The sequence below is a fragment of the Leptodactylus fuscus genome, chromosome 3, assembly GCF_031893055.1.
Source record: "Leptodactylus fuscus isolate aLepFus1 chromosome 3, aLepFus1.hap2, whole genome shotgun sequence".
Lineage (NCBI taxonomy): Eukaryota > Metazoa > Chordata > Amphibia > Anura > Leptodactylidae > Leptodactylus > Leptodactylus fuscus.
Genome location: NC_134267.1, coordinates 143,245,830 through 143,267,401, shown reverse-complemented (window position 1 = coordinate 143,267,401; position 21,572 = coordinate 143,245,830). Strand labels below are relative to the sequence as shown.

The 21,572-nt window shown below is 40.9% G+C and overlaps 1 protein-coding gene across 3 annotated transcripts in view; it reads left to right on the top strand.

The window, feature by feature from the left end:
• DVL3 (dishevelled segment polarity protein 3) overlaps positions 1–20,850 on the top strand; it is a 49,820-nt gene extending 28,970 nt beyond the window's left edge. The window contains exons 5-16 of one of the 3 annotated variants that reach the window (XM_075268461.1): positions 9,408–9,543; positions 12,693–12,786; positions 14,896–14,965; positions 15,066–15,205; positions 15,314–15,390; positions 16,268–16,335; positions 16,982–17,131; positions 17,253–17,384; positions 17,574–17,741; positions 18,528–18,740; positions 18,997–19,398; positions 19,797–20,850. In XM_075268461.1, the coding sequence (XP_075124562.1) occupies positions 9,408–9,543; positions 12,693–12,786; positions 14,896–14,965; positions 15,066–15,205; positions 15,314–15,390; positions 16,268–16,335; positions 16,982–17,131; positions 17,253–17,384; positions 17,574–17,741; positions 18,528–18,740; positions 18,997–19,398; positions 19,797–19,828 (1,682 nt within the window). In that variant the 3' untranslated portion in view covers positions 19,829–20,850. Of the gene's footprint in view, positions 1–9,407; positions 9,544–12,692; positions 12,787–14,895; positions 14,966–15,065; positions 15,206–15,313; positions 15,391–16,267; positions 16,336–16,981; positions 17,132–17,252; positions 17,385–17,573; positions 17,742–18,527; positions 18,741–18,996 lie in introns of all 3 variants that reach the window. The other 2 variants (XM_075268460.1, XM_075268462.1) reach the window with 2 other exon arrangements.
• Positions 20,851–21,572: the final 722 nt, after the last annotated feature.

Sequence of the window (21,572 nt, the reverse complement as noted above, 5' to 3'; positions counted from 1 at the left end):
CATCCCAAAGATGCTCTATTGGATTGAGATCTGGTGACTGTGGAGGCCATTGGAGTACAGTGAACTCATTGTCATGTTCAAGAAACCAGTCTGAGATGATTCCAGCTTTATGACATGGCGCATTATCCTGCTGAAAGTAGCCATCAGATGTTGGGTACATTGTGGTCATAAAGGGATGGACATGGTCAGCAACAATACTCAGGTAGGCTTTGGCGTTGCAACGATGCTCAATTGGTACCAAGGGGCCCAAAGAGTGCCAAGAAAATATTCCCCACACCATGACACCACCACCACCAGCCTGAACCGTTGATACAAGGCAGGATGGATCCATGCTTTCATGTTGTTGACGCCAAATTCTGACCCTACCATCCGAATGTCGCAGCAGAAATCGAGACTCATCAGACCAGGCAACGTTTTTCCAATCTTCAATTGTCCAATTTCGATGAGCTTGTGCAAATTGTAGCCTCAGTTTCCTGTTCTTAGCTGAAAGGAGTGGCACCCGGTGTGGTCTTCTGCTGCTGTAGCCCATCTGCCTCAAAGTTCGACCTACTGTGCGTTCAGAGATGCTCTTCTGGCTACCTTGGTTGTAACGGGTGGCTATTTGAGTCACTGTTGCCTTTCTATCAGCTCGAACCAGTCTGGCCATTCTCCTCTGGCATCAACAACGCATTTCCGCCCACAGAACTGCCGCTCACTGGATGTTTTTTCTTTTTCGGACCATTCTCTGTAAACCCTAGAGATGGTTGTGCGTGAAAATCCCAGTAGATCAGCAGTTTCTGAAATACTCAGACCAGCCCTTCTGGCACCAACAACCATGCCACGTTCAAAGGCACTCAAATCACCTTTCTTCCCCATACTGATGCTCGGTTTGAACTGCAGGAGATTGTCTTGACCATGTCTACATGCCTAAATGCACTGAGTTGCCGCCCTGTGATTGGCTGATTAGAAATTAAGTGTTAACGAGCAGTTGGACAGGTGTACCTAATAAAGTGGCCGGTGAGTGTGTGTGTGTATATATATATATATATATAATATATATATATATATATATAAATAAATAAAACTTCCACTTCACCTTAAGACCTCCAGGGGGCCTCGTGCACCCCATATCACATTGTGGTCAGAGACATCCTGACGTGAGTAGAAACTGGGATATGTAAGTAAATAGGGCCTATTTTGAAACAAATAAAAACACAGGTGCCCTTAAAGTCATTAGCCCCACAGCAGTAGTTACTCCACTGGGTAGGCTCCTAAATAATGCAGCGTTAGTTGAAGGTGGGGGAGGTTAGATCTTGAGGATTCTAAAACCTACAACAGCGTTTTTAAATTCGTGTAATTGGAAAGATGACAGTGCTAGCTTTATAGGACACATGTGGTAGGCTACCTGTATTATTTTTAGAGATATCACATGGTGAAAAAACAGTGTGGATTGGGAGCAACTGCAGGTGCTTGAAAATATGTCAGTCCTGTCTTTCAACTGGTGATTCCTCTGGAAATTTTACAGGTGGAACTGTGATAGGGAAATTCTGAGCTGAGAATCTCCTGTTTCATATAACACCAGTAACACTACACAATTTCAGCTCCCAACAGGGAAACAAGGCGAAGAATAAAGAAATGCAGGATTTACAGAAAGAGACAAAGTTTGTCAGTATCATATATTATAAAATGCATTAATGTTAAAAATTGCCGGGGCAACATGGTGGCTCAGTGGCTTGCCTTGCAGTGCTAAAGTCCTGGGTTCAAATCCTACCAAGGACAAAACATCTGCAAGGAGTTTGTATGTTCTCCCCATATTTGCGTGGATCTCCTCCCATACTCCAAAGACATACTGATAGGGAAAAATGTACATTGTGCGCTCTATCTGGGGCTCACAATGGAAAAAAAATTGCTGCTAGAAAATCTAAAGTTGTTTGAAAATGTAGTTAGGCTTAGGGCTCGTTCACATCTGCGGCCCGGTCTCCGTACTTAGGTGTCCGTTTCCTGCCTAAAACACAGGCAGGATACGGAAACCTGCAGGAGACTTTCTCACCCATTCATTTGAATGGGTGAGAAAGCTGTCCGGCCGTGCGCGGCGGTGAGCGTTTTGCGCTCTCCGCCGCGAAACCGGTTTTATAATCCGGACACAGAGTCGGACATGCAGTACTCTGTGTCCAGATAAAAAAAAATCCGGTTTCGCGGCGGAGATCGCAAAACGCTCACCGCCGCGCATGGCCGGACCCGGTCTATGGTTTCCGTCTTCTGGCATGCAGAAGACGGAAACCATAGAACGGAGACCCCAGACGCAGGTGTGAACCCAGCGTTAGACTGCTAGATTTTCTTTAATTCTATTTTCTATACATCTTTATAGGCTCTACCATCTTACCTGAGCTGTTCACGGCAATTAGAGCTATGTGCTACAGTGGCCACCTTGACCATACTCCCAATACAGTGGAGATGTTCACACTACTGTTTGTGTTTCTGTCTTTCGGGTCCACTTGGGGACCATAAAAACAGAACTCTATCTGCTTAAAAAACAGATGACCCCATAGACTATAATGGGGGTTCGTCCGGTTTCCGCCTGAAATCTGTGGAGAGAAAAATCCTGCTTGCAGGACTTATCTCTCTGCATGTTTTAAGCAGAATGGGGGGATAGAGTTCCCAAATGCTACCTTAACCATAGGTGTATGGGAGAATTTTCTAGACATTGTGTAGGGAGGAAGATAAGATGTGTCTATTACCTATTTTGAGTGGTGTTCTGTCATTGTAATCCTGCCTCTTCTGACACTGAGGTGACTGCTGCAAAGATACCTTACAGAAAACCGCCGTCAACCTAATATTAGGCTTAGAGGCGAGAGTGTAATCTGTAGATTTTTTTTTTTTTTAATTGTAAATATGGACTTGAAAATTTAAAATGGAGTATAAAGTTTTTTTTTGTTTTTGTTTTTTTTTAAAGGTAATTTTCTTAATATTCATATTCCATGTAGAACAGGGTCCATACAGGATGCCTCTCTCCGCTGCAGGAAATCGGTGGATTGGTCTTCATTGCTGGCTGGTTGCAGCTTTCACTCTTTGCATTGAAAACCACAGTATACATTGACTATAGTATACATTTTGTGTCTCGCTTGTCCAAATCTCATTCACTTTGCAGCTAGAGTACATCACAACAGATTAGCTGCAGGCTAATCTGTGACTGCTCATCTGCTTCAAACCCTTCCTGTGTGGACCTAGCCTAAATTCCATCCCATTCCTTGCAGGAGAAAGGCAGAAGGGTAGACTTTCTACCAATCCATGCTGACTTACTCTGATTAGAAACACACACAACTCTCAGCTGAATGTTTCTGTCCTTATATTTTGGTGCCATAGAGAGACAGACTGTCTCCAACAGAAAGACTTTGCATTTGATCAGGTCTTTTTGAAGATGCCATAATTTTGTATTGTTTATAGACATTTGCCATATATTCTACTATGACAGGAATTGGAAAATAACTTGTCATATATGCCCTTATTTGTATGCTTTTTCTGACATTTAGGAAAGGTAAGACGTCGTCCTTAGATAGTATGATTGAAAGAAGACATATGTCCATCACACATTCAACATTCTATACATTTCCATAGCCATCAAGGCTATTTTGCTCTAAAAAGGTAGCTAATCTTTTTTGAAGCTGTTACTCGTCGACCAGCTCATGGGGTAGGCTATTCCACAGATTCACAGTCCTTACAGTGAAGAAGTCAGCTCTCTGGATTAAACCTTTTTTTCCCCCAGACAAAGAGTGTGTCCCTTGTCTTTTGATGGGATATTACATGGAACAACTTTTCCCCATATTTCTTGTACGGGCCACCTATAAATTTATACAGGTTTATTATATCTCCCATTAAACGCCTCTTTTCCAGACTAAATAGATTTAACTCCTTTAGTTTCTCCCCGTAACTGAGGTCCTCCATGCACCTTATCGGTTTTGTGGCCTTCTGTTGAACCGTTTCCATCTCTAGGACTCTATCCTTTCTATGTGCTGGTGCCCAGAACTGAACTACATAATGCAGATGGGGCCGCACCAATGACTTGAAGTGTTAATATCACCTCACTGTCCCATGAGTCTATACCCCTTTTTAATACATGACAATATCCTGCTGGCCTTAGAAGTAGCTGATTGACATTGCATGCTGTAATTTCACCATTGATCTACATGTACACCCAGGTCCTTCTCCACCAGCGACCCTCGTAGCTTTACTTCCCCTAGGACATATGTTACATGTGGAATATTTTTACCCAGAGGCATAATTTTACATATAACCACATTGAACCTCTTTTGTCATGTGGATTCTGAAACACTGTCTGTCCATGTCTGCTTGTAACCTATGTACATTCTCCATAGACTGCAGTGTACTGATGAGCTTGTTGTCATCTGCAAAAATAGACGTATATCGTTAATATATAAGCTAAATAATACAGGACCAGCATTGAACTCCTGGGGTACCCCACTTATAACAGAGGACCAATCTGAAACGCATTCATTGACCACAACTCTCTTTATAAGATTCTTCAACCAGTTTTCAATCCAATTGCAAAACTATATTTTCTAAGCCAATAGACCTGATTTTACCCATTAAACTTATAAGGAACAGTGTCAAACACCTTTCCAAAGTCCAGGAACGCTGTATCCACAGCCTCCCCTCTGTCCAGACTTCTACTCACCTCTTCATAAAAACAAGTCATGTTAGTCTGAACTTCTGTCTTTATTAAAACTATGCTGTCTGTCATTTATAATATTACATATAGTCATTTAAGAGCCACTCAGTTTCCGCACAATGGATGTTTGGAAGTTAAGCTCACTAGTGGATAATTACTTGGGGAAGACCACCTATAGGCACTACATATCCCTTGTGCCAGTCCCTTGGCACTGTACCAGTCACCAGAGAATCCCTAAAAATTAAGTATAGAGGTATAGCAATGACTAGACTGGATTCTTCCTCATCTCCTTCAAGGTGCCCCATAGTGCTATAGGCTCTGTGACATTCGTAGATATCATACCTTCATTATGTTGTACGGTCCAATGGATGCCGAAAAATAGATATTCTTCATTATGCAAATTAGATACTCAGAGCACTGCGGCCATCCCAGAGCATAGCTTTCTCTCTTAAAAACACGCCCATGTGCAGCTCTGTCCAGTGGGAAATGATTGTCTTGCTGCGACGTCATCATCCGATCTGTGAAATCTCACACTTGTAGACACATATGAGCTGTATGCTCGTATATGCCAAATACTACAAGTGCATACTGCACATGCACGAGACTTCACAGGGATTGAGTTACTACCTATTATATGCATTTTAGGGAAAATTGTAAATACTTGTTCACCTATGACAAATGAGTGTACAGCTGCCAACATGTAAAGATGGCATGTTTGCTGGATTTACAGATGTTAGTACTGTACGCAAAGCAGTTCAGAAATTTGACCCCGTGAAATTTGCTAACCAGGTAAGTTTTCATAGTACACATATTCACAATGTGATAGTGAACTTGTCTCACACAATGTTGAAAAGCAGAACTGATCTAGAATACGTAGCTAGCATTCTTGTCTAAAACTCAGTATAAGCTTTGTAATTCTTCCCATGACTTCTCCTTCCAGTGTGCATAGAACGTTATTTTAAGGCAATGCAATACTATTTATGCATGTGCCAGGTCTAAGGGGTTTTCTGGAACTTCTATTCGATGCTGTAACCTTATGATGGACCACTATGTAACTGGTAGGGTGAATCTGTCCCAACATGGTGCCTTCAGTGTATTATTTGACACAGAACCGCTCTCGCCAATGCAGATGTGTCCAATACTGGAGCTTCAGCCACACCTGACCCTCAGGTTCATCACATGACGTGCAGGATTCGCATAGCATATCACCATGATGTGGAAGTTAGTTTAACCTATGAGAATCTCATGGTTATGAATAGAGAGACTAACTTCTACTGCACACCTAAGACACTGTGTGTATTGGAGGATGCTATTGTGGATTGTATTATACACCTGAAGCCTGTAACAAAGCAGATGCTCATTAATGATCTCCTCCTATGACAATTGAGCTCTCTACTATATATCTAATGTACATATAATAAGTGTTGCTAGGAGTTCTTCTTTATCATATGAGTTGGTACAGTGTATGGATAATACATTTATTTTTATTTTTTTGCTAAAGCCAGGGTAAAAAAAAAAAAAAAAAAAAAAAATTATAAAGATTCCCATTTCTGGTCTAGTTGCATATCTGCACACTGTGTGAATAACCAGTTCTATGTAGTCAGTAGGCCAATCCAACAACTTCAAAGCTGACTCCTCTATTTTCCAAGACCCCAACGCCGGCTCCTGCTCTGTCTGCTTCATAAAAGGCTCCTCTAATTTGGAGAAAAGCCAGTCACTGCATATTCATTTTCATAGGAATCCAACAAGCTATGCATCTAATTAAATATACAATGTCAATAATTGTATAATATATACAAGGTACTAATCCTTATTGGTTTTTTCCCCAGAGTCCGATTTCATTTTTATTTCTCTGAGATCTAAAACTGCACCCTACTCCGACTCCTCAGTCCTGTAAATAAGCTTGTCACATCTTCTCATTCTTTTTCTGAAGGGGCTTCAGCAGTCAAAAGATGGCATATATTCACTTTTCTCAACCCACCACACCAACAACTAGTCACCTCACCGTTGGAGAAGCTTTACATAACTTATTCAGGAACTTGCCTGCATGTCATTATCTCACTTGTAACCATATACTGTATATATATTTAAAGAGGTGTCTCAGGACCTAAAGGGGGTACCTGGGCTTTTTAAATATCTGCAGGGTCTTGCTGGCGAATCTGTTCTGCGGCTTTATGAACCTTCATACATGGTGTCCTATACTAATAAGGCTGCAGTGCATTTTTTTTTTTTTTAATGTAGATTGTGAGCCCCACATAGAGCTCACAATGTACATTTTTCCCTATCAGTATGTCTTTGGAATATGGGATGGAAATCTATGCAAACACGGGGAAAACATACAAACTCCTTGCAGATGTTTTTTTGCCTTTGGCAGGATTTGAACATCAGGACTCCAGCGTTGCGGTGCCAACCACTGAGCCAACGTGTGGCCCCCTGATGCAGCGCATTTTTGTCTAAAGCAGGGACATGTATAATGAGTAGTAGTCTGCCTCCTTACCCCCATCCATTATAACTATAACTACTACTGCTAGAAACTGATTTCTTTATATGGAATACAGGATTAACTGTAAAATGGCAATTAAATAGCTGAGAAGTCCAAGTGTCCATAACCTGAGATCCAGGGACATTGTATTGCAAATACAGGGCATGATGCAGCTGATGCAGGAGAAGAGGAATCAAATATCCTATCAGTAATTAACACAAGTATCTCTTCAGAAATATTCTCACTTTGACCTGTGAGAAACTTCTGTGCTATGTGGAATCCTCCCCTCTCATTCATTGTGTGAAGAAAGCTTAGCCCCTCCTGCATTCAATGTGAACCAGTCTTTGAGATATATATATATATATATATATATATATATATATATATATATATTTAAATGATATTTATAAATTAGAGCTGTATGATTGTGACCTAAATTTATCTGACATTTTACCTTGATTTATTTAGGTCACACCCCCATTTAAAACCACACCCCTTTTAAAGTAGGAGTATGTATTGGGCAAAGCTTGCAAAAACAAATTTGGAGCAATCTCAGTTGGAAGCTTTAAAAAACTTTGATAACCGAACCAAAATAACAAATGTGAACAAAATTTACCTTGGTTATCCGGGTTGAAGTTCAGTTTGTTACTTAAAAATTAATTGCCCAGCCCTGCTATGGATGGACCAACCCTAGTAACAGGAAGTGAACAGCAAATTGGCTACAAGGGAGACTGCTAGTGACAGGAACATTACAGTACATTTACATTTCCAGGTCCAGAATCAACGGTCTAGTAAATGAGACTAAGCTGTCTCAAACATTATTGACAATTTAAAGGGGCTCTATCATTGGGAAAAGTCATTTTTAGCGAAGCACATCCTTGCATAGGCTTTAGAAAGTCTATTCCACACCTACTTTTAGTATGTAGATTGCCTCAGTGGTTTTTTTAAAAAGTCAGTTTTTATTCATATGCTAATGAGCTTCCAGCCAGCACAGGAAGTTCCCAGCAGCACTCGTCTCTGCTATTATCTCCTATGTGTGTGTGCAAACCGTTGAGTCATCATCATCAGCAGCCTGTGCATAGGAAACAAAGCAAAGAGGGTGCACAATGCATCGTGCACAGTCTAATTAGCATATGAATAAAAACTGACTTATTCAAAAACCACTGAGGCGATTTACATACTAATGGTAGGTGTGGAATAGACTTTCTAAAGCCTATGCAAGGATGTGATTAGTTAAAAATGACTTTTCCCAATGGTCAAACCCCTTTAAGTGATTGTGGTGGTAGTAGCACTGATGGTCTGTTGCTTGAGTTGAGTGTGACTGAGCTGGCAGAGTGCAATGCTAGGTAGAATAAGTTATGAATGTTGTTTGGTTTTTTTTGAAAAATGTTTTTGAAATTTTTGTTTCTGGCTAATCACCTATAAGGGATATGATTGAGTACTTTGTATAAATGGTGGATACAGACATCAAAATATTTTCTGTTCCTATCAATCAGTGGCGTAACTATAGTCTTGTGTGCCCCGTTGCAAACTTTTGTTTGGGCCCAAAGCACAGTATAATATGCTCGACAGTGGCCCCCATAGTGCATTATATGCTTCAAATTTCATTAGATGAGCAGTATATTCTCCTCCTTCGTCAATGTAGAAACATTGCAAGAAATGTGGTTTATTGTTCCCTTAGTGTCTGAAAAACTGAACTTATGGCACAAAACAGACTGCTCCATACACTGTGCAGTAGATCTGCTGGGATATTGCCATTCAGCTCTTGTTTACTTGAATGCATTGGGGGGGAATTTATTATCCCATTGATGTTGGGGTTTTTGGCATGTACAGGTGATAACGTGGTGCTTCTTTGGCACAAGGACCCTTCTTCTCACTTGTCACTTTACACTGATGTGAGTGGGGCGAGGGTGCCTCAACTGGAAAGATTTCTTATAACTCATGGAAGTTTTCTAGTGTGACTTGCGCTGGGAATCTACACCAGTTCCTGACTGGCTTAGACTTAAATTCTGGTGCTCAGATGTGTGCCAAATTTCTTAAAAGGCCATTACCTCTTAATAATTAAGATGGGCTGGTCCTTCCTTATGACTGGCATAAGAAATGACAGTCTTAATAAATCTGTCCCACTGCAGCTAATTGGTGGGGGTTCAAAGGTGTCTGACACCCTTCAGTCTGGTATTGATTATCCTAAGGATAGGTTATCCATATTGAGTTTCTGGTTAACCTTTTTTAATTTATTTCTTCCATTTTCTGTTACAGCTCCCAGGCTCAATGGCACGTCAAAGGTGGAAAGACGCAGGGATACTGGCGGATATGAAAGTTCATCCACCCTAATGAGCAGTGAGCTGGACTCAACTAGCTTCTTTGATTCTGATGAGGATGATTCTACTAGCAGGTATGGAGGAATTCACAGTTTGTGGAATGTCTAGCATTGTCTGACAATTCTTACATGTTTCAAGGTTTATTGTACACACCTATAAACATGAATTGAATTGTATGTTTACACAGAATGATGATCATTATATGAAGGCAGGTTGATCTGGGTCTATCATCTGACAGGTGGGACATAAAGCTTTGTCCCACCTGTCAGATCTCTGTTTTGTTGAGAGTTCTGTGGCTGGTTCCAATTAATATCAGACTGTTGGCATATGCAATTAAGTTGGAGATTTTGGTGCACAAATTTGTGACTTATTCAATAATAAACAGTGTATTGAGAAGCAACAGTCATCTTGTATCAAATATGGTTTCAAACTGGGATCCAGACAAATTGGAATTATAACTGGTCAGTTCTTCCCTCAATCGAAATAACATGCCTAGGCAGTTACTTCAATATCCTCATGGGACCACTAGCTTATGTGAAGCCTTAAAGGATCCAAAGAAATACTGTTGTCTCCAATAATAAGATTTTGAGTTTGACTGACGCACTGGATACTCAGTTGGACCTATATCCATGCTATATATCTACTTCTCCATAACATCCTGGTACACAGTAAGTAAAGATGGGAGGTTGATCTGGACCCTTACAGAACAGTCATTGCAACATTCCCTGAAGATGGAATTGATGGTTGTCACTAAGTGAAGTATACAGACTCTTTTATACATATTACATTGTATGTGTATAGAACACCTAAATTCCTCTAAGATAATAGGGTTATGGAGAATTGTTCTTGTCCCCGTTGCCAATCCAAACTAGCTAATTTTATTTCCTATAATTTTGGCATGCTCAGAGCTAGAACCATTTTGGATTTATGTGGTTGTCTACTGCCAACAGGGTCTTTGCCATTGATATTCTCGCCTTCCTACTGGTGTGTATGTTAGATTATGCATGTGACTTGTCAGTTAGCAAACCTTGTAACATTACTTTCGTAAAATTATTAGAGATGAGCGAACACTTCGGAACAGCGGTTCCAAACAGCATGCTTGCATAGAAATGAATGGAAGCGGCCAGCATGCGGGGGGTTAAGCGGCCGGCCGCCGGCAAAGTCTGCGTGCCAGGTGCTTCCATTCATTTCTATGGGAGCGTGCTGTTAATATATAATAATACATTTTATTTATATAGCGCCAACATATTCCGCAGCTCTGTACAATTTATAGGGTTCAGATACAGACATACATAACAAAGAACGTCATTTCACACAATGGGACTGAGGGCCGCCCTCAAAAGAGCTTACAATCTATGAGGTAGAGGGGGTGACACAAGAGGTAGCAGGGGCGGCATTGCTTATACAGTGTTCAGACAATTTTGTGCATTAGGAATTGTGATAGGCTTGTCTGAAAAGATGCGTCTTTAGTTTGCGTTTGAAACTGTAGAAGTTGGGAGTTAATCTTATTGTCCGGGGTAGAACATTCCAGAGAAGTGGTGCAGCTCGGGAGAAGTCTTGTATATGAGCATGGGAGGTTCTGATAATAGAGGATGTAAGTGTTAGGTCATTGAGTGAGCGGAGAGCACGGGTTGGGCGGTAGACAGAGATGAGGGAAGAAATGTAGGGAGGTGCGGCATTATGGAGAGCCTTGTGGATGAGAGTAATAACTTTATATTTTATTCTATAATGAATAGGCAGCCAATGTAGTGACTGGCACAGACCGGAGGCATTGCTGTAGCGTCTAGCCTGATAGATGAGCCTGGCCGCTGCATTCAGAATAGATTGTAGAGGGGAGAGTTTAGTGAGGGGAAGACCGATTAGTAAGGAATTACAGTAGTCAAGGCGAGAATGAATCAGAGAGACAATAAGTGTCTTTAGTGTATCTCTGGTAAGGAAAGGGCGTATTCTGGAGATGTTTTTGAGGTGGAGGTGACATGAACGTGCAAGTGATTCAATATGAGGGGTGAAGGAAAGGTCTGCGTCAAATATGACCCCAAGGCAGCGGGCATGCTGCCTAGGAGTTATAGTAAGGCCTGAGACTGCAATGGATATATCAGGGACAGATCTGTTAGATGGTGGAAACAGTAGTAGTTCAGTCTTAGAGAGATTTAGTTTCAGATAGAGCGAGGACATGATATTAGAGACAGCAGAGAGACAGTCACTGGTGTTCTGTATGAGTGCAGGGGTGATGTCACAGGAAGATGTGTATAATTGGGTGTCATCAGCATAAAGATGGTACCTGAAGCCAAATCTGGCGATGGTTTGTCCAATGGGGGCTGTGTAGAGAGAAAAGAGCAGGGGGCCGAGGACCGAGCCCTGAGGAACCCCAACAGCAAGGGAAAGAGGGGAGGAAACAGAGCCCGCAAATGATACACTGAAAGTGCGGTCTGAGAGATAAGAGGAGAACCAGGAGAGCGCAGTGTCATTGAGGTCGACTGAGCGGAGCATAGTGAGGAGAAGTTGATGGTCAACAGTGTCAAAAGCTGCAGAGAGGTCCAGAAGAATAAGAAGAGAGAAGTCACCATTGGATTTAGCCTTTCGGCTGATCCGAACAGTGTTCGCTCATCTCTAAAAATTATTAGAAATGATCTGAAAACTTATTGCCCATTGTTGGGCAATACATGAAGGAAATTTAACTAGCATGAAGGAGTTAACTAGTTGATGGGTATGTAAAGGGTTTATTTAAAACATAGGCTATTGGGAAAAGTGGTATTTGAAGACTTGCCAATCTGTGTTCTGCATTGGCCAGAGTAGGGGGAACAATTGCTAAAGTGACACAGCCCTTATTAGACAGGGTGATGTGCTGCGACAAACAATTATTTATTTTCCTGCTGAAATGATTATTGGCACTATTAGGTAGGCCAGTTGTTAGGAACAAGTTCTTGTATGAGCGTTTGTTCTGACACTTGGCTGCTAAGGTCCTATTAGAAAGGGTGATTTAGGTTATATGGATATTAGACTTTGCTTTGTATCAGTTCACTATGTTTACCTGAGTGGGACATGGATCAGGGTATAACTGGCCTGCAAGACATATTAAATTTGCTCTATCATGTCCTCTAATGTAGCTTTACGTCTTTCATAAACAAAAACATTTTGTGTGTTTTCTTGGGGTGTGTTCATTTTTGGGTTGTTTTTTTTTTTGGAATTTAAGAGATTCTATTTCAAGCTAATATCTTTGCAGGTTCAGCAATTCCACAGAGCAGAGTAGCGCATCTCGACTAATGAGGAGACATAAAAGACGCCGAAGAAAACCAAAAGCCCCTCGGATTGAGCGGGTGAGTAGAAAATGTGTTTTGATGGATGCATGCGTGAAGGCAAAGATTACTAATTTTACGGTGAAATATCAGGTCCTTGTTATAACTTTAAGAAGTATAAAAAAAATACTTCATAGCCATTCTTGCCAGCAGTAACCATCACTCAATTGATTTATTATGCTGTAATGTTTCATTTTGTCTGTACATGAATCCTATGATTTGTAAAGTGCTGCAAAATCTGTTGTCTCCAGCTGCTATACAGAGAGCAGAGCCTGAAACGGATAGCTCTGTTCTCCATGTCACACCTCAATACTGAACACTTGTATAGGGGCTGAGCTGCGTTGACTCAGCACAACCACTACACAGAGTTTCTGCTTCATGATCTGCTCTTTCCACCAACCTGATATTTATTTCCTATCATAAGGCTATCTGTTAAGAAAAGTGTGTGCCGTGATCTTTTTTTCAGATGCATATGTGCTAGACAAAACAACACTAAACATGTCATCCCTAAATAAGCCAGTTGAAACTCACTTGCATAATAGATCAACTCACTAAACTTAGATTAAACCATATATGAAACAGAAAGAATACTGCACTGAGAACAGTTTTACAACTCCAATGATGTTTAATGTGGGAAGTCTATTGTGTGCTAATGTGGTCAGAAGTAACAAATATCCATAAATAAACCCCTCTCTGTTTGAGCGGGGGCTGAGGAAGAGGGTTATCAATTGCTATTTTTGGTTACTTTTTATGTTAATCCAGGTTTTTTTTTGGCTTCATGTGTTAGATCCCTGAGGAACCCTGGTGTCCTCATGGTGAAATGCGCATAAGAGACCACACAAGATCATATTCGCAGGGCTTGTTTGGGTATTGCTCTTGTCAGGATCGGAATTACATTGGGGTGTTCCAGAGATTGCATTTTTGAGGGCAGTTTTTTTTTTTTTTCATCTTTTGTGACACGCCAGTTACTCCTGATGACATTTCTAATAATAATAATAATACATTTTATTTATACATTAAACATCAACCAAGCAATAAAATTGTTCCAATTGCAGTATTCTTTCCGTTTCATCTCCGTTTGGTGTGCTGATTTATTATGTAAGTGAGTTTCAACTGGCTTTTTTTTTTTTTTTTTTTTGCCTTGACACTTTTAGCGTTGTGGTGTTTTGTCTAGCACATTTGTTTTTAACATATTTATTGTTAAAAGCTATATTTTAGTCCTCATTCTATTGCTGCTTGTTATATGCTATTGGGGCCCTAAGATCTCATAACCAAGTATTTTTGCACAATGAATTATCAGGCTCACTTGTATCATTCATGTTCTGTATTTCCATTATTGTCCTTACATTCCTTTATGTATTCTTGTTTGTCTTTTGTTGTATCTCCTAGAAATTTATGAGCAAATTGACAACTCTGTTTCATGTTGGCCGGTGTCCCTACACAGTCTGCTGCTGTCCGGTTAGACTGCCTACCAGACTGTCTAGGGACATACACCATTGATAATGGAAATGGCAACACTTATTCGTACTGATGGTAATATACCGTAACTCAGTCACTGTAGATGGTGCCCGGAAAAGGCCTCTTACCGCCATAACCAATAATAAAAGAATTTCCAGCACTCGGAAATGAAGCTTCCAATGTGTGATATTTATTACATCCGATATATACAGTACAAACGTTTTGGTCAAGTGTATCTGTGTAAGTAAAGAGACAGGTGGAAAGGAAGTATCTATGATATACTACTTACCTGGACACCATAAGCTTGACCCTTTGGCTTCCTTTCCACCTGACTCTACTTACACCGTAACACTGAGGAAAGTCTATTCTTCACCGAAGTATTTGTACTGTATATATCGGGTGTAATAGATATCACACATTGGAAGCTTCATTTCTAAATGCCCGAAATTCTTTTATTAACACTTATACGTACTACACTATGCCATTCTTCTTTAGGATTATAAGAAAAGATGCACCAGAATTATTTCTATGCAAGTATTTACTAACACAGATTAGTGTTTTACGTTCAGAATAAGCTTCAGTATACGTAGTGTGAATGCACCCTTAATTTGAGAAAAATACACCAGTGCAATATTTTGTGTGGCTGATGCAGATAACTTTATTTTTCTACAGTCTTCCTCATTCAGCAGCATAACAGACTCTACCATGTCTCTGAATATAATCACTGTCACTCTAAATATGGGTGAGTATGTCCAAGCCATCCATCTTTAATTGTTTCTGTCATGTCCTTGGATATGTGTTAATAGTGTTTATTTTTTTAATTTTTTGTTTTATTCTACTAGAAAAATACAACTTCCTGGGCATCAGCATTGTTGGACAGAGTAATGAACGAGGGGACGGAGGAATATACATTGGATCTATCATGAAAGGAGGAGCAGTGGCTGCCGATGGCAGAATTGAACCAGGCGATATGTTACTGCAGGTGCTTATCTTGATCCGAGGATTGTTAAAATTTGGGAGTAGGTTAATAGAGAGCATAGACCCTGCAAACAATCATATTAAATGTTAATCATGTTTGTAATTTTTTCAGGTCAATGATATAAATTTTGAAAACATGAGCAACGATGATGCAGTGAGAGTCCTTCGGGAGATTGTGCACAAGCCAGGGTAAGCATTTTTAGTCATGTTTTGTTTTGCAGCATGAATATGATTGAGATTTAGCAGTTGCCTCTGTGTCCGCTTCAGGCTTTTGTGGGACCTTGGGCAACAGATCCTCAGTGGGCCCCTTTTGGAGAAACTCATGTGCACCACAGCAGAAAAAGCCAACCGAAATTGGGTTACAATTCCAATACAAGTAGATAGAACCTGTTCAGACATTAGAAAGTAAAGAGAAATTTGTAATGGACAGATGCTTCGATTCTTCTTTATTTTCTTCCCCACAGGCTCATGGTGCCAAGCATCAGTATGATTGGCACCATGATTCCACCTTGTGAACTGGTGCCTGATACTGTTATCAGTGCAATGAACACTTTCACTTATTAATGGAAATGCTCAATGCAGAAACTGCTTGTGTCCCCACAGATATTAATATCTATCGATCTCTGCTAGTTACACTCCTGTAGATATTAAGACTGGGCCCCATAGCAAACTTTTGTCTTGAGGCAACCACACAGCATAGCACCCCCTTTGTTAGCCCCTACATGGTATAATGCCCCATTTACACACAGTATAATGTTCCATAGTGGCCCCTCCACACAGTATAATGTTCCATAGTGGCCCCTCCACACAGTATAATGTTCCATAGCAACTCCTCCATACAGTATAATGTCATATAGTGGACTGTACTGCAGTACCATACACAGCCCGTAAACAGGTGTTGTGCTCTTTTGGGAGTAAATAATCATCGTTTTCTAAACCTGGATATTCCCTTTATTTTTTATTGACATAGCATGTCAAGTCTCAAGTTCAGAATTTAAGATGACTTTTTATTTGGTATACTGAATTATTACAGTTCTGAGAAGCTTCACATTGTTGTATTTTACAGGCCTATTACTCTTACTGTCGCTAAGTGCTGGGATCCTTCTCCTCGTGGTTGCTTTACTTTGCCAAGAAGTAAGTTACAGGGGTCCCCAAATATAATGCTGTTTTCAGAATTGTTGATGCTGCAGTTTTTTGGAGGGGAAGGGTTTTAAGCATAATGAAAAAAATACAGAACATAATCATCAGTAAGGAATGTGAGCAGAGTTTAGTTATCTTCCAAAAGGAAAAGATCCAGATGTGGGTTTGAGTATTCTTATGACTAATGGTATGGTTTCCATCTTACAAATGTATGGCATATCGACAGGATATGCTACAATTGTCCTAATAGATAGGTGGGGTTTACCATAGAAGGAACCCATTACAAAAAATGGAATGTCCATTGTTTTGTTGGGGGCAAAACTGTATCCACCTCCAGATGGACGTGAGGGGCAAGCCGTATTTGTATAGCTAAGTCTGTTCTGTCTGTGGATGAATGGAGCCCCTACATTTGCTGGGACTTGATGGTTGTAAACCTTAATATTACTTTCGCTACACTGGAATAACTTCATGTTCTGTAACATTAAAATGCTTTTCCACAATGTACTTGTCCCTGGCAAAGATAATGTTTTTGTGCATGTGTGTGTATAGTAAGCTCTCTCTATCACTTTCTTTATATTTTTTACTCATCCTAGTCTTTCTGCTTGATGATGTGCCTTTTGATAATTTTGCTTTCCACCAGGTGAACCTATCAGGCCTATTGACCCTGCAGCCTGGGTTTCTCACACAGCAGCCATGACTGGTACCTACCCAGCCTATGGAATGAGTCCTTCTATGAGTACAATAACTTCAACTAGCTCCTCCATAACCAGCTCTATACCTGAAACTGAGCGTAAGTGTGACTAGCTCCTAGTCCTTTATATGAAGGAACTCCTAGCCCGCTATAAGATGGACATGTCATTAAATGCCTGCTTTTCACTTTTTGCTCTTAACATCTTTTTGTCTCCACTTAGGCTTTGATGACTTTCATCTGTCCATACATAGCGACATGGTAACAATTGTGAAAGCGATGAGCTCTCCAGAATCTGGTTTGGAGGTGCGGGATAGGATGTGGCTTAAAATTACAATCCCCAATGCTTTCATTGGTAAGTAAGGAATGTAAAATCTCTACAGCAATGGTAGTTTTCAGGGAAGCACCAGGTATATGCTTGCATTTGCCCCTCAACAAACTTTGGTAAATTTCCATACATATGTTAAAAACCACAGAGAGATATGATTAAACTTGTTTGTTTCCCTGTTGAGTCATTTATTGCCTTTTTTTTTTCTGTGTTCAGGCTCTGATGTAGTAGACTGGTTGTATAACCATGTGGAAGGATTCACAGATCGCCGGGAAGCAAGGAAATATGCCAGCAACCTTCTAAAAGCTGGATACATCCGCCATACAGTCAATAAAATCACTTTCTCTGAGCAGTGTTACTACATTTTTGGAGATCTTTGTGGCAGTATGTACTTATCCATTATCCTACATTTCACAGCTCTCTTGCAAATGATCTGCAGAATTGCTTTGGAACAGGTTTTATTCCTTTTTATAAGGGGCTTTCCCACAAAGGACATTTATATATAGGTGTTAAATAATGGATGGGGGCCTCACTGCTGTAAACGGAGTCAGTCAAATGAGCAGGATGCAGTGTGAATGAAGCAGTAGTTGCGTGTATATGCTGCTGCAACGTTCAAAGTCTATGGGGGGGGGGGGGGGGTCAGAAGATGAGAAATGTCTCCACTCCTCAATTCTCTAGTAGAAGATATGGTTTCCAGGCAAATTTTTATATAGGCCTGGGGAGGTGGCGAGGAAAGGGGGTATCATATTCATCTGTGCTCTGACATCCTCCCAGCCTGGTCCCGTCCTGCTGATCCAGTGTCTCCTCAAAGTGAAACTGCTTGCAATCTGTAATGTCAGCGGCCTTGGGAAGAGACCCATGATGTCACAGGTAGTGACATTGCATGCCCTTCGATTGCATGCCGCACATCAATACTGGACCGAGAAGACCAGACCACGCTGGGAGGCATCGGCGTATCGGGAAAATAAATATATATGTGTATATATCTATATAATCTCGCGCACTCTCTCTCTCACTAATGTAATGTTCAGTTGTCCCCAACAGGACAGCAAAGCTTGCATTCGTAGTCTACCATTCACAAAGGTCATCAGCTCTGTGGACTAATTATTTACTTATTACTGAATTAACTTCTTCTTTTTTTCTCCTTTCCTTCTTTATTCCTTTTATTAGACATGGCAAATCTTTCCCTAAATGATCATGATGGTTCCAGTGGGACATCTGATCAGGACACATTGGCTCCACTTCCACATCCCGGAGCTGCTCCCTGGCCCATGGCTTTTCAGTATCAGTACCCATTGCCTCATCCTTACAGTCCACACCCAGGATTTCCAGAACCTGGATATAGCTATGGAGGTGGTAGTGCTGGCAGTCAGCACAGTGAAGGTAACTGTTTATGAAAATATATTAAAGACCCTATTTAAACATGCTTCTAAATACTAGTAAAATCTACAAGTGTTGTAAGTTTTTATTGTTGTTATTTATTATTATTGATGAAATTCTTTTTAAAACCTAAATGGTTATAGAGAAGTACAGACAGATATTTGTGGATACAATGAGCTGCTGTGGTTAAAACTGATTAGTGTTGGTGCAGAATGGTTTGTTTTCTTTACTGTAAAAACTCTGTTTCTGTATGCTACAGGTAGCAGAAGTAGTGGCTCAAACCGCAGTAGTACAGAAAAGAGGAAAGACAGAGACCCTAAGACTGGTGACTCCAAATCTGGAGGGAGTGGAAGTGAATCGGACCACACTACACGTAGCAGTCTAAGAAGAGACAGAGCAGCAAGTGAACGATCTGTACCAGCAAGTGAACACAGCCATAGGAGCCACCACTCCATAGCACACAGCATCCGGAGCCACCATACACACCAGTCTTATGGTCCTCCAGGGGTGCCTCCTCTATATGGCCCTCCAATGATGATGATGCCAGCTCCACCTCCAGTCATGGGCCCTCCAGGAGCCCCACCAGGCCGCGACTTAGCCTCCGTCCCACCTGAACTCACCGCTAGTAGACAGTCCTTCCGCATGGCTATGGGCAATCCCAGTGAGTTCTTTGTGGATGTTATGTGAGCAAAATTTACAACATTGGCCCTATTTTTAGCAAGTTTTGTTTTCTGAAAATTTTATTTACATTCTGATACTAAGTACGGAAATGGAGAGGCCAGCACGATTCCGCTGAGATGTATGTGTGATGTTCGCACGGACTCTCACACTTGCCACTAATCCATGCACCTAATCTATGAGACCCCGCTCCAGACTGTGTGTTTGTGCAGGGGGAGGAGGCTGGCCACATTCTTGCCTGGTTGCTTGGCTTTTGTAACAGATTGATTTTAACAAATTAATATTGCATCTGTTTAAAAAAAACAAAACGCCAGTAATGGAATGGATTTACTCTTGTTTTGCTTTTTTTCCCTTTACAACTGTGTTTCTTTTATTAAGCAGCCAAGAATTCGGGGGTCTTTGACTTTCTCTGAGCAAGTTGCCAGTGAAAGTGCATGATCCTCAAGTCGGAGGGTATGCCTTCCTTGAACATATCATGGCGTCATTGTATAGATGAAGAGAATCCGTTGCAACAGGAAGATTTTGGTCTTTAAGTAGAAGACGACAGATGGGAGTGAAGCACCACAAGCCTTACATATTCATAAACCACAAAGAACATGACTATTTTGCCTTTTGGAGTGCCATGATTTTTCTTATTTTGTATATAAACTGATGTACATGAAACCTCATTCTCTCATAACTACTCTTGCAAAGAATTCCGCCCTCGTAGCTCCCTTTTCTAAAGGTACTTATTTTTTGAAGAGTAGTAGGGATGTTAAAGTGCATCATTCTGTCAGGGACGCCTGCTATTTTCCCCATATTCTAATTTTGTGTTGCAGTATATTGCACATCATACAGGCAGCAAAAGAATTAATACCTCTTTTCAGGAGCTTGTTATCATGTAGATGCTAACACTACAATTTATTTTTTTTTTTAATTTTATTATTTTAGTTTTTACTATGTCATCTGGAGAAGGACACCCAGAAATGGTGCTAATACAATACGAATAGAGGAAAAGAAAAAATATTTTAGATGTTTTTTCCTTCCCAAAAAACATAATCGTTTTGAATTTTTTCAAGCCCCTCCCCCTCTCAGCAACACTAAATAAAGGCACAATTGGGGCTAGAGGCAAACAGATTGTACTTCCACTGACTTTTTAACTTTTTCTTGCATACAAACTGACAGAACAGCGCAGAATGGCACAATTTTAGAAAACTGATGATTTGCCTTAGCATCTACCCAAAGGGAGACTTGTGTTGTGCACAAGGTCTGCTCCCATTTTCTAGGCTCTGCAATGGACTGATGCATTGCTGCAATGTGAGTGTCTGGAAGCAGCGCACATAATGCAGAACTGTGAGCAAGAGCCTGCGTTTTCATTTGTTTGTTTTTGTTGGTTTTTTTTTCCATTGCTTTGTTGCACTGAGATGTTTCTGCTGCAATAAATCTACACACATTTTATGACTTGTCCTATGTTCTTGTAGGTTAATGTAAGCGAAAACTACTTAACTCATATCATGTTGGTTCTTGAACTACTGTTGTTTATTTTGCAGTATATGTCAATATTACTACATGCTTTAAAGAGGACCTTTCACCACTCCAAGCCTGTGCAGCTTTCTGCCCCATGTAACCCCTATAGCCCCTAGGCAATGAGCATTAACCCATAATAGCCCCTATGCAACAAGCATCAACCCCTCTATAGGGGAATACTGCTCATTGCTAGGGGATACTGCTTGTTGCCTAGGGGCTATAGGGGTTAATGCTCGTTGCATAGGGGCTAGACCTAGGTCCACAGGATGTACTGGGCACTTATGCTCATTGCTTAGGGGTTTCTTTACTTACCTGTAGCAATGTCAGTGAAGTTCTCCTTTATCCACTTCAATACTCGGCCTGGATCGCTTCTCTGGGTCTTCTGTGCAGCCCTGTGAAGAGAGGACTGCCTGATGTCACGAGAACTCCCGAGATCACGCAGCAGAAGCAGCTCGGACACTGTCCACTGCTAATTGGACAGGGTTAGACTGACATAGCTGCTTTCTTCATTGTCAGAAACGCCCTTCTGACAGTGAATCCCTTAATTAACATACAGGGCGCCAGAATTAACGGGGCTCAGAGCTCCAAAACAAGGGGGGCTAGAGAGATAATTCAAAGTGCACCAGAGTCTGTGCAGCTGCATCTATAACA